The 12,951-nt window shown below is 42.8% G+C and overlaps 2 protein-coding genes across 7 annotated transcripts in view; one reads left to right on the forward strand and one right to left on the reverse strand.

The window, feature by feature from the left end:
• The window catches only part of METTL24 (methyltransferase like 24), a 60,675-nt gene extending 52,906 nt beyond the window's left edge, over positions 1 to 7,769 (forward strand). The window contains exons 5-6 of one of the 3 annotated variants that reach the window (XM_013948958.2): positions 136 to 429; positions 1,994 to 7,769. In XM_013948958.2, the coding sequence (XP_013804412.2) occupies positions 136 to 429; positions 1,994 to 2,017 (318 nt within the window). In that variant the 3' untranslated portion in view covers positions 2,018 to 7,769. Of the gene's footprint in view, positions 1 to 135 lie in introns of all 3 variants that reach the window. The other 2 variants (XM_067293861.1, XM_067293862.1) reach the window with 2 other exon arrangements.
• A 3,562-nt stretch (positions 7,770 to 11,331) lies between these two features.
• CDC40 (cell division cycle 40) overlaps positions 11,332 to 12,951 on the reverse strand; it is a 39,172-nt gene continuing 37,552 nt past the window's right edge. For all 4 annotated transcript variants that reach the window (XM_067293866.1, XM_067293865.1, XM_067293863.1 and 1 more), the window contains one exon: positions 11,332 to 12,422. In XM_067293866.1, the coding sequence (XP_067149967.1) occupies positions 12,245 to 12,422 (178 nt within the window). In that variant the 3' untranslated portion in view covers positions 11,332 to 12,244. The remainder of the gene's footprint in view (positions 12,423 to 12,951) is intronic.

Here is a 12,951-nt window from a genome sequence, read left to right on the forward strand (position 1 = left end):
AACAAACAAACACAAAAGCAACTGTACATAAGAGCAATTATGTATATTATAATATGGAAAAGCCTGGCCTCAGATGTTATTGATAGTAATTGCAAAGCCAGTTGTTTTCATGCAGTAATTGTGTTTTTGTTGCAGATTGATGTCCTCAAGGCAGATGTGGAGAGTGCTGAGTGGAAAATTTTGGAAAACCTGATTCTGGAAGATGTTGTTGAGCAGATAGGACAGCTGGTCTTTGAGGTGCACATCCACTGGCCTGGATTTGAAGTCAGTGGCAGCGACAGCACTGTGGTGCGGTACTGGTACAGTCTGCTCCGAGAACTGGAGCTGAAGGACTTCAGACTTTTCCATACCTACAAAGACTTATCAAAACCACAGATGTTTCTGAAAAAGGAAGCCTTCAACGCCAGTAGCTGTTACACAATGAGCTGGGTAAATACAAGATGGAAATAGCAGGAAGGAATTTATGATGTGTGACTGTGAACCATCTGGCCCAGGACCATTACTGAAGAGGACTTTGGAGTCACTGGCTAAAGTTGCTAAATACGTATACAGAGATTGCTAACAAAATGGGCTGGCTTTTATTCTTAAGCGTTGTCAGAAGAACTGGTATTGGGAGAAGTTACATGTCGCAAATCTTTTTGTATAGCAATACATTTGCCAGTGGGAACACTTTCTTAGAGGAGAGGGGCATTCTGTAAAGGTTTATCTATCTGAGGCAGCTAACAATGGCTTTCCAAGCCTGCCCTGTGCCTGTGCGTTGACTCCTGTCTCCCCCAAGCAGAGAGGAGATCCCCCTCGCTCTGCCCCCGAAAGCTCTGCTCTGTGAGCTGAACTTGCCTTAGTGCAGCATGTGCTGGCATCTGGGTTTAAAAATGCTCATGAGTAAGCTCCTTTTTCAGGAATGGTCAAGTGTTACATTTCTGTAAAATGATCAGGCTTTGACTTGCACCTTTTTTATTTTGACCTTGTTTCCTATGGAACAAAGTTTATGCAAGAACAATATGTTCCACTGACTCTTGAACTTGCTGGCAAATTTCAGCTGAATTTGGCAGAGGTAGAAATCACCACCAATCTAAAGTCCTACATATTTTATTAAGTTATGCAGTTGAGCAGCTTTTAAGTGCTCTGACTTCAGATCTTAAAGGCACTCTAAATGCAGGAAGTGAGTTCAGCACTTCTCACACACAAGATGGTGGGACACTGATACCTGCAGGAAAATCTGCCATCGGAGCTCCCCCTCCTTAGCCACCAGAGAACTGAGCCACAGAAAACAGAGCTTCACTAGTTCATCTGCTTTGCTTGTTTTAAATTACTCTTGCAATGGCTGCAGCAAGTGGTTTTTCTTCTAGTGAAATAATTATTTCAAAGAGCTGTGAAAGCTGGGCTTTTTCGTTTGGTTGGTTTGGGGTTTAGTTGAATATTTTGCAATGTGCCTTTTCCAGTGCTGCCTTGGATGCCTGCTGGCTCCTCACCACATAACTTCCCTGGCCCAGGTTGCCTCTCCCTAACACAAGGAAGCCAAATCCTGGCGTCTGTGCCGATGGCTATAGTGGTGAAAGCCACCTGCCTTCAGAGGCCCAGGAGGGTGCCTTGTGCAGACTTGCTGGGGCACTATGAGTCAGTATGGGGGTTATGTGCAATGCAATACAGAAGCCAGGCTTAGCCATTCCCTGAGAAGCTAGGGAATGAGGGAGCTGAAAAGTATATAGCAGGATCTTTTTTTATTTTTTAAAGAATTTTGACATTAAACTTTACGTTAAAATACCAGATCACACCATTTCCACATCTTTGATATATGCACTTTGTAACTTCCTTTGGTTTCCATCTTCTGCAGGGCTCAGTGTTCCTCCCCTTGGTGTTCCTCAGTTCAGTGCTGGGTTTTTAACGAGTTTCTCTCTGTCCTTGCAATATTCCTTCTCTTTTAAACCTGGGATTTCCTTCCCTCCCTTCTTTCATACTCTTTTTTCCTCTTTCATGCTCTCCATTGCTGCAGCTTCCTGATCCTCTCCTTCCCTGAGCATAGTCCTGCATTGTATCCAACATGCCCACAGGATCTCAGCAAGCAGCCAGAGGGGAAAAAAGGGCAGGAGCTTTCCTTTCCAGCCAGGTGAGTCAGCTTTCTCCAGGTTTGTTGCTTTTCCACACAAATACATCAAGCCATTCTCCCTGTGCTTTGCCCCCAGGCAAGGCATCTTCTCTTCTCCTCTCCCACCCCGTTGAGGGCTTCTGATACCCCGGGGCAGGCAGAGACCTCTCTCCCCAGCAGAATCCACTCCAGCCCTTTGTCTCAGCTCTCTCCCTCCCAGAAGAGACCATCAGGCAGATGACCCAGCTATTTACGAACCCTGTACGATACAGGGCACCTTTTCCGAGTTGAATTTGGGAGGCGGCCCATCCGCCCATGTCAAAAATCAGTGTGTGTCATTAGGTGAACAAAAGCAACATCTGCGTCTGATGGAAGTGCCGGAATTAGGGGCTGGTGCAGCCGGTGGTATTTGAGCTGCCCGATCTTACACCCCATAGATGCGCCAACCGCCCCAGTGTCCCTCCAGCTCACAGCCAGGGTAAAGCATAGATGGGGTGAGCAGACTCACTGTCCATGTGAAGAATTTTACTCTACTTTGAAGCCAAAAGTTTGTGACATGCCTGATCTATTAAGCTAAGGTCAGGCAGTAGGTTGCCAACCACTTGGTCCTCGCTGTCTTGCTCGAGGCCAGGGGACCTCACAGGGCCCGTGCCCTGCTACAACGCCTGGAAAGAGCAGATGTTGGCTCAAGGGGACCACTGGATGGGTCTCCCCTGACCACATCACTCGAACAGCCGACGGGGCTGACAAGCAAAGCCATTCCCACTCCATAGAAGACATGCTGTGTCATGTCGGGTAATAGGGGTGGTTGACCTGTTTCCCCAGGCAGGCCAGAACCATGTCGGCGATGGTCGTCCGGACATGTCAGCATGCCCATACATTAACAAATCACCACTGGGCCAATGGCTTCAAGGGGGGACCAAGACACCTTTTTGCAAGCCAATTGGGTCCCCCCTTTACTGCCAAAGATCAAAAGGATACTTAGGGAGGAGGCAACTACTAGTCGTCACCATCACACCTGGGACAGCTGTGCCCTTAGTTCCCCTGGCAGGGGTATCTGGCGGGACCATGAGGAGGTGTCACAGCCAATTCGAGCTCAGCTAGTAACTAAGAGTCATAGTTACTCCCGCCTTGGTAATAGTCTTCCTCCTACTTCCCTTGCTCCGTGGGCACAGGGAGCAGCCCGCCTTGGCCCCAACTCCCCGCTCCCCACCCGGACCTGCAAAGCTCTTAGTAGAGCTTGAAACCGCTTGAGTGAAGCAGACTTTGAGCACCCCTGTTGTCCATGGAGGCCACAGACCTCAGGCTGATAGGGAAGAGGTGTAAAAACACACTCTACTTTGGGGGTGATGGACCAGGGTGGTGGGGGAGGAGAGTGGAAATGGAGAAGTTTAATCTCTTCAGTGAAAGCCAGCTATGTGTCCTCATGCATTCAGATTGTATCAGTCTTCCGAGTCATGTTTGAAATTTTAATTTGTGGTTAGATGTTCAACACTTTCTTGTTTAAAAAATGCACACTGGTTTTCAATCTGCTGCCTTTCAGTCACAATGACAGTGCCTTGTTGTCTTGTATAAAGTCTCTCATTTACTGCCTCTCTGATCCCATTTTTATTTCCTTTAAAAACAAATGCATCTACTCTAGTTACACTAGGTTATTCTGAAGGGGAGTTTAAGGGAACTTAACACTGTTTTTTTGCATATTAAATACCTGGGTTAGGGGAAAAAGAGGATAGTGCAGCCAGACTGGGACTATTAATAGGTGATGACTGCAGCTGTGTCTGTGCTAGTAAATTAAGTAGTGGCAGGCTGCATTTGCGGGCTCTGGGAATGGCCACTTGATTAAATTAGCAAGCTCCCTGGCACAATTTTGTCTCAGGCCATCTAGGAGTCTTGCAGACAATTCCCAGGCATAGTCTGGGAGTTCGCACAAGCCAAGGATGGCTTGGATACAGCCACCCTGTTTTGAAAGCGGAGAGAGTTTAATAACATAGACATGGCCAGACCATGCCAGTTTGCCTCAAGGCTTGGGAATACATCTGGGCACTGCTTTGTTTTCTAGTGTAAATGTGGCTCCCGTTTCTGAGCATCCTGCCTGGATGGGAGAGCAAGGGGCTTTGGAGTTACCCAGAGCGAAGCTGTGGGAGGAGTGCACTGGGGGGCACCAGCTCCTCCGCTCGGCAGCGCTGAGGAGCGAGATGACACACTGCTGTGTTGTTGGGCTCCCTGTGTCTAGAGATGTTGGGAAAAGCGCTTTCCACAGGGTCGGTCTGCATGTTGCCATCACTGGGCCAGGCAGTACACAACCTGAGGGTACTGCCGCCTTTGAAAATGAGTAGGAAATACCTTCTTTGTGACAGCCATGCTTGCTGCAAACCCTTGTACATTAAGTACTAAGGTGGTTTAAGAATGCAGGGCTATGAGGAGTTTCATTAAAATGCAAGAGAGGGTGCCACATTTCCTAAACCAATATATAGCTTGTTGGAACAAACATACTTAATCAGAGAATGGCTGAATAGTCATTTTTCAAAAAAAAAATGGGCTGGCAAAAGCCCAGGTGCAAGTCCTGATTTATTAATAAAGCATAAAAATATAGTCTTTAGCACTGCACAGGTTTTTCCTCTTGATTAGCCTTAGAATAACTGCACTGTAGCTTACTATCATTTGCTTCACACTGGTACTTTAAGAGGTAGATAGAGGTTAAAAAATGAAGGACGTGCTCACTTTCCAATGTTAAAATTCCAAAGGGAGGCAGACATTTCATCATTTATTGCTTTGAAGAAAAAAGCAGTGATATATATGTAAATTATAGAAGTTGACTGAAGTTCTGTCCTGATTCTTCCTTGCCTGAGACTTAGAGTTTAGCATGGGCTGAGCTAATCTCTTGCTCAGGATTGCTAAGTAGTGTCAGCAACAATTTAGGCCATGGTAAATACATCTACTGCAAGGAAAGATTCCAATAACTATGGTAATTTTTAAAGAAACCTTATCTAAGATACAGCCTAGATAAAAGCCATTTATCATTTTGGAGGCAGTTATATGATATTATGGGAGAAAATGAACAGCTCTTATTTTGTGCACTGGCTGTATCTTTCTACCTAAAGTCTCTTAAAGCGGAGTTATAGCCTTCCTTTCTGAGATCTTGCTTTTGTGTCCCTGCCCCATCTATTTAACTGACCTCTTTTACCTAAAGGAGCAAATCTTAAATGTATCCAGTTCCCATCCTTCCCAACCTTTAATGCCTGGACCATATTTAAAAGAAATTTGGTTGCCATCAAGTTGCCTGTGGAACGGTCACAAGGGAGAACCTGTCCAAATCCAGCTGTCATTCCTCGCCCCATGTCAGTTCCCCAGTTATAGCCACAGCCTGGAGACCAGTGAGAGTGAGGCCATTCCTGGCCTGGAAGAAGGGGCTGCTGGTCGGTGCCAGCATTGCTGAAGTATCCCTGAGTGCCCAGTGTGGGCAGCATTGAGCACCTTCTGTGGCCAATGCACTGAAGCCTTTTTCTCCTTGGGTTGAGAGCTGAACCCCAACAGTTCTGCTGCAGGCAGCTCAGCCTTGAGCATCCAAGTCAGCCTTGTACCTCGAGCTCCTCCTGCCACGAGCAGCCCAGGAAGGGGTCTGCACCAAAGTGGGGCTGGAGCCCCAAGGCCAAATCAACCCTGTGGAGATGATCTGTGTGTGGTGGCAGTTTTATTTGCACAGATCCTTCCTGAAGCTTTTGTGGGAGCTGGACTATTTACCTTTCAGAGAGGCCCACTGTAATTTATAAAACACATAAATTACTGATTTAGAATTTACAGTTGTTATTAGCCAGTGACATGGTAAAAAGGAGGAACAGAGATACATTTTAATCCCCCAAACTAACACTGCTAAGACCTGATACTGCAACATTAGCCTTCCCCAGAGAATCCATTGCAGCACTGAGGGGACATGCTAGGATGCTAACACCGTTCTCCAAAGAGAGCGGTCCCTTTTCTGAATGCCAGATTGGTTTCTTTGGAGGTCTCAAAATTTGACCCCAAAAGATAAGAGCCTTTCTGACTTCTTGTCCCACTCCAAAACCTCAAGTTTATTGCATGCAATTACAGACTCAGTCTTTGATCACATCTGTGAATCGTGATGGGTTGTTTTTCACTAGCAGGAGGGACACCTCTCAATCTGTGAAAGATCAAAGAAAGCATAAAAGAAACACATGCCTAGCTTTTCTTGGCAGACACCAACAAGACATACCATCTAGTAGCACACCTGAAGAAAAAGCACTCATTCTCTCTGGTGAATTATTCAACAGCTGAGACCATCTGTTTTATTCAAAAACTTTGATTTTGTGAGCTTCATTAGATGCTCCCTTGCCCTTGAAAGGATCCTTAGGGTTATTTAGTAGGAAATCACTCTTGAATACTTCCTGCTTGTTAACACAATATGACATTTAATTGCAGTTGGTATAAACCTGTTTTAGTGATGGTGAAAATTCAGAGCTGACCTATATTCAGAGAGATTTTTATGCTTTTCTCTCTCTGCTGGCTTGCATGGGCAGTATCTGAAGAATAAGCCTGGCACCTGAGAACTACCCAGGATAATGAATGGATCTCTTTCCTTAAACAAAAGTCCCTGTTGATAAGAGTAATTTGACATGTCTCTTGTAAAGCGTTTCAGCTGGTTCAGCAACAAATCTTTGCAGAGACTGTCTGTCCTATGTCCCTTATTCTGGTGGACAGGACATCGCAGAATGAGGAAACCGGAGCCCGCTTTGCTACACAGAAACAACAATCCCCATGTGCATAAGAATCAAACTTCCCTACTCTTTTCAGCGGATGAGCACCATACACACTTATTTTTCAGCAGTTTCCTGAAATAAAGCTGTGTGGTATACACAGTACAAAGCTTTCAGAAATAATTAAAATGATCGCATGCCTCTGCTGATATTTACCCCCCTATCTTTGAACTCCATTTCTGAATCAAAATCAACCAACGTGTATCCCACCCTTGAATCTAGCTTCGGTATCCACAACAGAGCCACCACCCTGCGTGCCCTGGATAGTCACTATGGGAAAGTGAGCACCAGATGGGAGGATGATCATCGGACCCATTCACGTCTACTTTAATACAACAGTGATCGGGCCCGATGAGTACCACGTCTCTCTGCAAATCCTAGTGAGGAGCAGCTGAGATGCAGGTGCCACTCTTCTCTCCCAAACTGACTTTCCAGGCAGGAGAGGCATCAAAATGCCTTGTTCTACCTCTTTGTGCGAGATCTCCAGGAAAGGCTTGAATAGAAGAGTTTTGAACCTTAGAAAATATTATCCCATAATATTACCCCACCTGTTTTTTTCAATATTGGAAGGAGTATGACACAAAGCAAATGAAAACAATGCCCGCACCCCAAGCCCACCAGTGCTCAATAAGTATAAGTACCAAGGGAGAGAAACAGAGGAATTTGCTACAGAGAAATTGTTCCAGCAAAACTCCACATGACTTTGAAAACTTGGGGGAATAGGACTTGCTTGTTTTTATTGTAGATGGTTTACCTGACAACTGACTTCATTCAGAGTACAGCTTCCTTCTTCATCTCCTGAGCAAATAGTATTTGGAAAGGATTATGTTTTACAGAGTATATATGGAGGAGCTGAAGGAAAAATACTGTATAAGGATGCAGAAGCGAAATAAAAACTTCTCTAAAGCTAACTAGCCTGTGTGAATCACATCTGCATAAGAAAATTACGCTGGTGTAAGCTAAGGGATGAAGTTGTTACAGCTATTCTAGCACAGTTCATTTTTGATTTGTTTTATGTTGCTTTACAAGAGTTTAAGCTCGGCCGAAAAACACTTATTCCACAATAAAAGTGTTTAGCTGGTCAGTTACGGCAGCACACCAACTGCGGGGTAATTATGCTAGGAGAACTGGAAAGCTTTACAGCTCCCAGAAACACACCTGTTTAACTACCCAATGGTCTTGAAGCTTCATAAAGTTCATATTACTGAAATTACTCCCTAGAGGACTTGTGTTGTTCTCTTCCTCTCCAAATCAGAGGAGATGCAGGCTTAGTTAGTCTTGACATACTTTAGACTAAGTGAACAAAACCAAGGACAAGTCATAACCTCTTATTCTGGATGACAAACCCAATATATCTGCAATAACATTTGATTTCAGCAGTCTTTCAATAGCCTAAAGGGCAGCAAGTTAAAAGGAGACTCAGGAAGGCTCAATGCTTTAATATTTTAAAAGGCCTGCCATATAACAAGGTAACAAAGAGGCTTGAGGTCAAACTTTCAGTGTACCTCACTAATTTAGAAGTCCATGCCTGGTTGAAAGTGATTGGAACTTGTTTCTAAAAACTTTAAACTCTGTCGGGAGCTTCTGTAAAAAGACTTGCTTGTGGAAGGGTTATGTTTGAGTGCTGCAAGACAGCCTTGGTGTATCTGATCTTATCAGCAAATCTGACAGAAAAATACACATTTTACTGCAAAATATGAGACTCAGACTTTGAGGATAAGCTAGCAAAGTCAACCTGCAGTCCCTAAGTACTCTCCAGAGGAACAACCTACCTGTCAACAAATTTTGCTGGCATATAGATATACCTGTTAAGTCTTTCAGGCAAATTTCTCCTCCCTCTCCCACGTGTTCTACTTTATACAGACTGCTTGTCATACAGACGCTTTTTAGCAAGCAGAAGCAAGGCTTTGTAATGACCAGCTGGTAGAAAGAAGGAAAGTACACTGTGTTACTGGGCTGTCAGATTTGCAAAGCTTACTGTTTAAATCAGCATTTGAAGACAGCAATGTTAAGTGGTGTATTGAACATCTGCCTGTTGTTAAAAATTGGCTTTTTACAAGACAATCTCAGAAATTTCTGGATGTATAATAATTTAGATAGTTGTTCCTCCTAATGAGGGCAAAGACTGAGCAACCCCATCTTACTAGGGAGCATTATAAACTCTGTGCAAGACAGATGCCAAGACCATCTGCTTCAAGAAAGACAGCCTTCTTACCAGCAAGTTGTGTGAGGATATTTCCCCCCTCTCCCCTATGAAAAAAGTCCAAGAAAAAGATGACACAAGGCCAAAAGAACTATCAAGTTTCCAAGGCAAAACTCCAAGAATGATGGAGATGGTTCACTTATCTACAAAATCCCCATTGCAAAAGTAACTGGTATAAATAAAACTGCCAACGTACTGCCACATCATCCCTTAAAGTTACAGATGTATGATGAAGGGGAACAAAATTACAGTGCTGTCATACCTACCCTGCAATCCCACTTTCAAGTATTTCTCCCAGACAGCGTGGCATGCTTGCCTCCAGCCCTCACAAGAAGCTCCTCTCAGCTTCAATTACTTCCTTGCCTTCTCTGCCTTATGCTAGAAGACGGTAAATTGGGGAAACTCAAAACATGCTGTTCCCTGTTCTCCAGAAGCTGCTTTTCCCTGGCTCTGTCTGCTCACACACTAAGTTCAGCCTAGAGGTCTCAGTCTAGATTTGCTCTGACCAACATTTGTAAGGGGCCAATTTCTGGTGAAACATGAAACTGGGCAGATAAGGGAATGACACAATTAGAGTTAATTAGCCCAACAAGAAATCTTTTCCCAGGTGGCTGCTGGAAAGGCAAGTCTAGACTCACGCCACACAGACACACGCTGTCTATCCTCATGCACAGCAAACTAGATGACAACGTGAGCTTTAGCGTTCATAACTTCAAAGCTGACAAGAGGGAATTAGGCTCATAAAAATTCCCCCTGCAGGCTTCAATGCAGATGTGAGAAATTCCACAAAAGATTAATGCAGTGACCAACAGCGAGGGACAAAGGATTTTATCTGAAAGTTTCCAGTGGAATTTTGATTCAGGGCTCATTGCAAACATTTAATCCTAATTCATCAACTCCAGCAGAATTTATTGAGTCAACATTTCTTATTTTTCTCCCTCAAAGGAGAAAGTTAGCCTATTACTGCATTAATATACATAAAAAGGGAAATAAGTTCCGCTTGATAGGTGATATATGGAACAACACAGCACCAACTACAGAGCCAAACATTTTGTGCTATTACAATTTAAATGCTTTTAAGCATTTGAAAAAAAGAGACGTTTCTGATATGGAAACCAATATAGAACATTCCTGTGAGAATTTTTTATTTTTGTATCTGCTCTAATTCCCCCTCTCCTCCCCAATTCCCTATACTTACAAGCTGTTAATACATATCTAATTAGGAAATGTATTTGAAGAAAAAATATTCTAAATTATTTCAGCCCACTACCTCCTTACGCAGCATGCATATAGGGCACACTACACAGCAGAGCTCAAGACCCAGCTCAAGAATTAAGTCTTCCCTGTGAAAGACAACCACATGTCAGAAGCTCACGGTCTGCGACATGGCAGCAACTCATTCCTACCTACATCCTTCAAGTCAAGAAATGAGAACAGCCGCTTATTTCCCTCCACAGGGCAGGATCCTCGGGACACTCCCCAACTCACCCTCTCACTCATTGTTTTTTTGAAGCTTTTCCCAACTCAGGATTTGTACATGGGTGTGAGGCTAGACAATATACAATTACCAAGACAAGTATGCTGCATGTAAAAATAGCCTATGGGCTTTTTTGTGGAAATAGACACAAGATTACTGAGATGGGAAAGTAAATGGAAAATAGATGTAAATTTGGTGTAGATATGTGATGGCACAAGCGGCCAGTGGAAAGAACATGAAGCTCAGCTTTAGACTATTGGTTTAAAATCCATAAGCTTCATGTTCACTCACACATGCCTAACTTTAGTGAGTACTCTTTGAAAGAAGAGAACCGACTTGTTAATCAAGCCTCCCAAAGTTGTAAATTAAAAAAAAGGGTTTCCTTCTGTCACCACAATTTGAGATTCTTTGCAACTCAACTACCAAAGTGCCTTATCTTCCATCCTACTGCTGATTATGGCTATTACTCCTTTGCCATTGATTATAACCAAGGAACAGTGACCGGATTTTTAGTAAATGACAATATAGTGTAATTCAAAACTTTGATTAAAGACTGATCTGCTGGACAAATTTGTTACACCTCTTTTTTGTTTCCATTACGGGCTCAAAATCAGAACAGATACGGAGTTTAAAAGATTTTTTTCCTGCTTCCAACTTGCATTAGTTCTGCATGAACAGTGCAAGAAAATGAGTTTATCTGAACTCTGGTACAACTGGGAATTAGAATGCCAAATGATATGAAATATTTTATGTGGACACTGCTAGAGGGAAGAATTCAATGAAGATAAGCAGACTTTTTATAAAAAGATTTATTAAAAATAAGTTCTTTAAAGAGAAAAAGTGACATGTATATACATTAACTTGTCAAACTCTGTGAGGCTTATAATACAATGTATTCCAAACTGAACAAGAGACATTTACTTTGTTGTTTTTCTTTCAAGATATTTGTCATGCTTATTAGATCTTAACAGCATAAGGAAAGAGAAGAAAAACAACACACAACCAAAGAGTACCCACTATAAGGAAAACCTTCAAACTGAGGAATAGTTGCAAAGATGAATCTCAGTGATGAGCACGATGCAATTGTTAAATCTAAATACAGACAAAATAATTTTATGAATGCAGTCTTCAGTGCATACAGCTTAACTGAAGGCTATGCAAGCTTCTGATTAGTTCTTCATTTCTATCATGTATTAATAGATCTTAGCAAGGGGCTTTATGTTCTATAAACTTAGAAGAATTTTGGGGACCACAGAATACTGCCAAAAAGCGTGTAAACAAATGCATCTTTTCCAGCTCTATTGCAGTAGATATCAAAGATTTGTTCTTTGAATTACAGAATACAATTATACAATTGCTGGTTTTCTCCTTTAACTCTACACATCTGACACCCAAAACCACAAAAATATTTTTTCTTAAAATTATTTTATTTTACAAAAGTATTTTGCACAAAAAAAGTGACATGACAAACTAACACTTGATTCTGCATGCTTTACTGACCTCAGCATCTCATACCCAGAAGTCATGTTTAGAACTATATCCTTCCAGTCCAGTTTTCTGTCACGAAGATCTCCCGTTTTTGGGAGTATATATACAGCTAGCTGAGAACAGCTGTACTACAAATGTCTACCCATCCTTATAGCAGAATTCACTCAAATCTCAGATGTCTGCAAGACTTACAGCTTCAGATCTTTGTAGCATCCTCTTTAGTCCCATAGTTTAATGAGACCATCCCAGCCGCACGTAATGACTTTAGATGTTTCATGTGGATGCCAGACTGCACCAATACAGACTTTATCATGTGCTTTTAACCTGCTGTAGAGTTTTGTTGTCTTCCAGTCCCAGATGTTAAGTTTTCCATCTGCATCTCCAGATATCACATAGCTATATTAAAGGGATTAGAATAAAAGCTGTATCAAGTGCTCAAGAACGGCTTTTGTTATAATTGTATACTGAGTGATGAAAAAGCGCTTCACCCGATGAGCTTCCCATCTGACTGTCTGAAAGCATTCCTGCCAAGGAATTAGCATGCATGCTGTACTTTAGGCAGCACAAGCCCCGCAGAAGGTGATTCATCGACTGCAAGGTAAACGTGCTAAGCAATGTGATTACACCGTGCGGACTGTTACTGGAACTACAGAGAATAAATCAGGAAAAGAGCAAGTGCCAGAAGCTTCTTTAAAATTTACGGACACTTCTCTCCACTTTTTCTCCCACTTTGCTGAGGCTATTCTCCCGTTTTTAAAGTAATGAAAATCTTCTGTACCCACAGTGGTAAAGGTATAGGCCTGTTACTGAGCAAACAACATGAACAAGGCAGTTCTCTCAGAACAAATGAGGATATCACAAGAGACTTGCAAATTGGAAAAACTGGGCAAGTCTGACACACAGGTATTCTAGACAAGTGAACGCT

The sequence above is a fragment of the Apteryx mantelli genome, chromosome 3 (assembly GCF_036417845.1).
Source record: "Apteryx mantelli isolate bAptMan1 chromosome 3, bAptMan1.hap1, whole genome shotgun sequence".
Lineage (NCBI taxonomy): Eukaryota > Metazoa > Chordata > Aves > Apterygiformes > Apterygidae > Apteryx > Apteryx mantelli.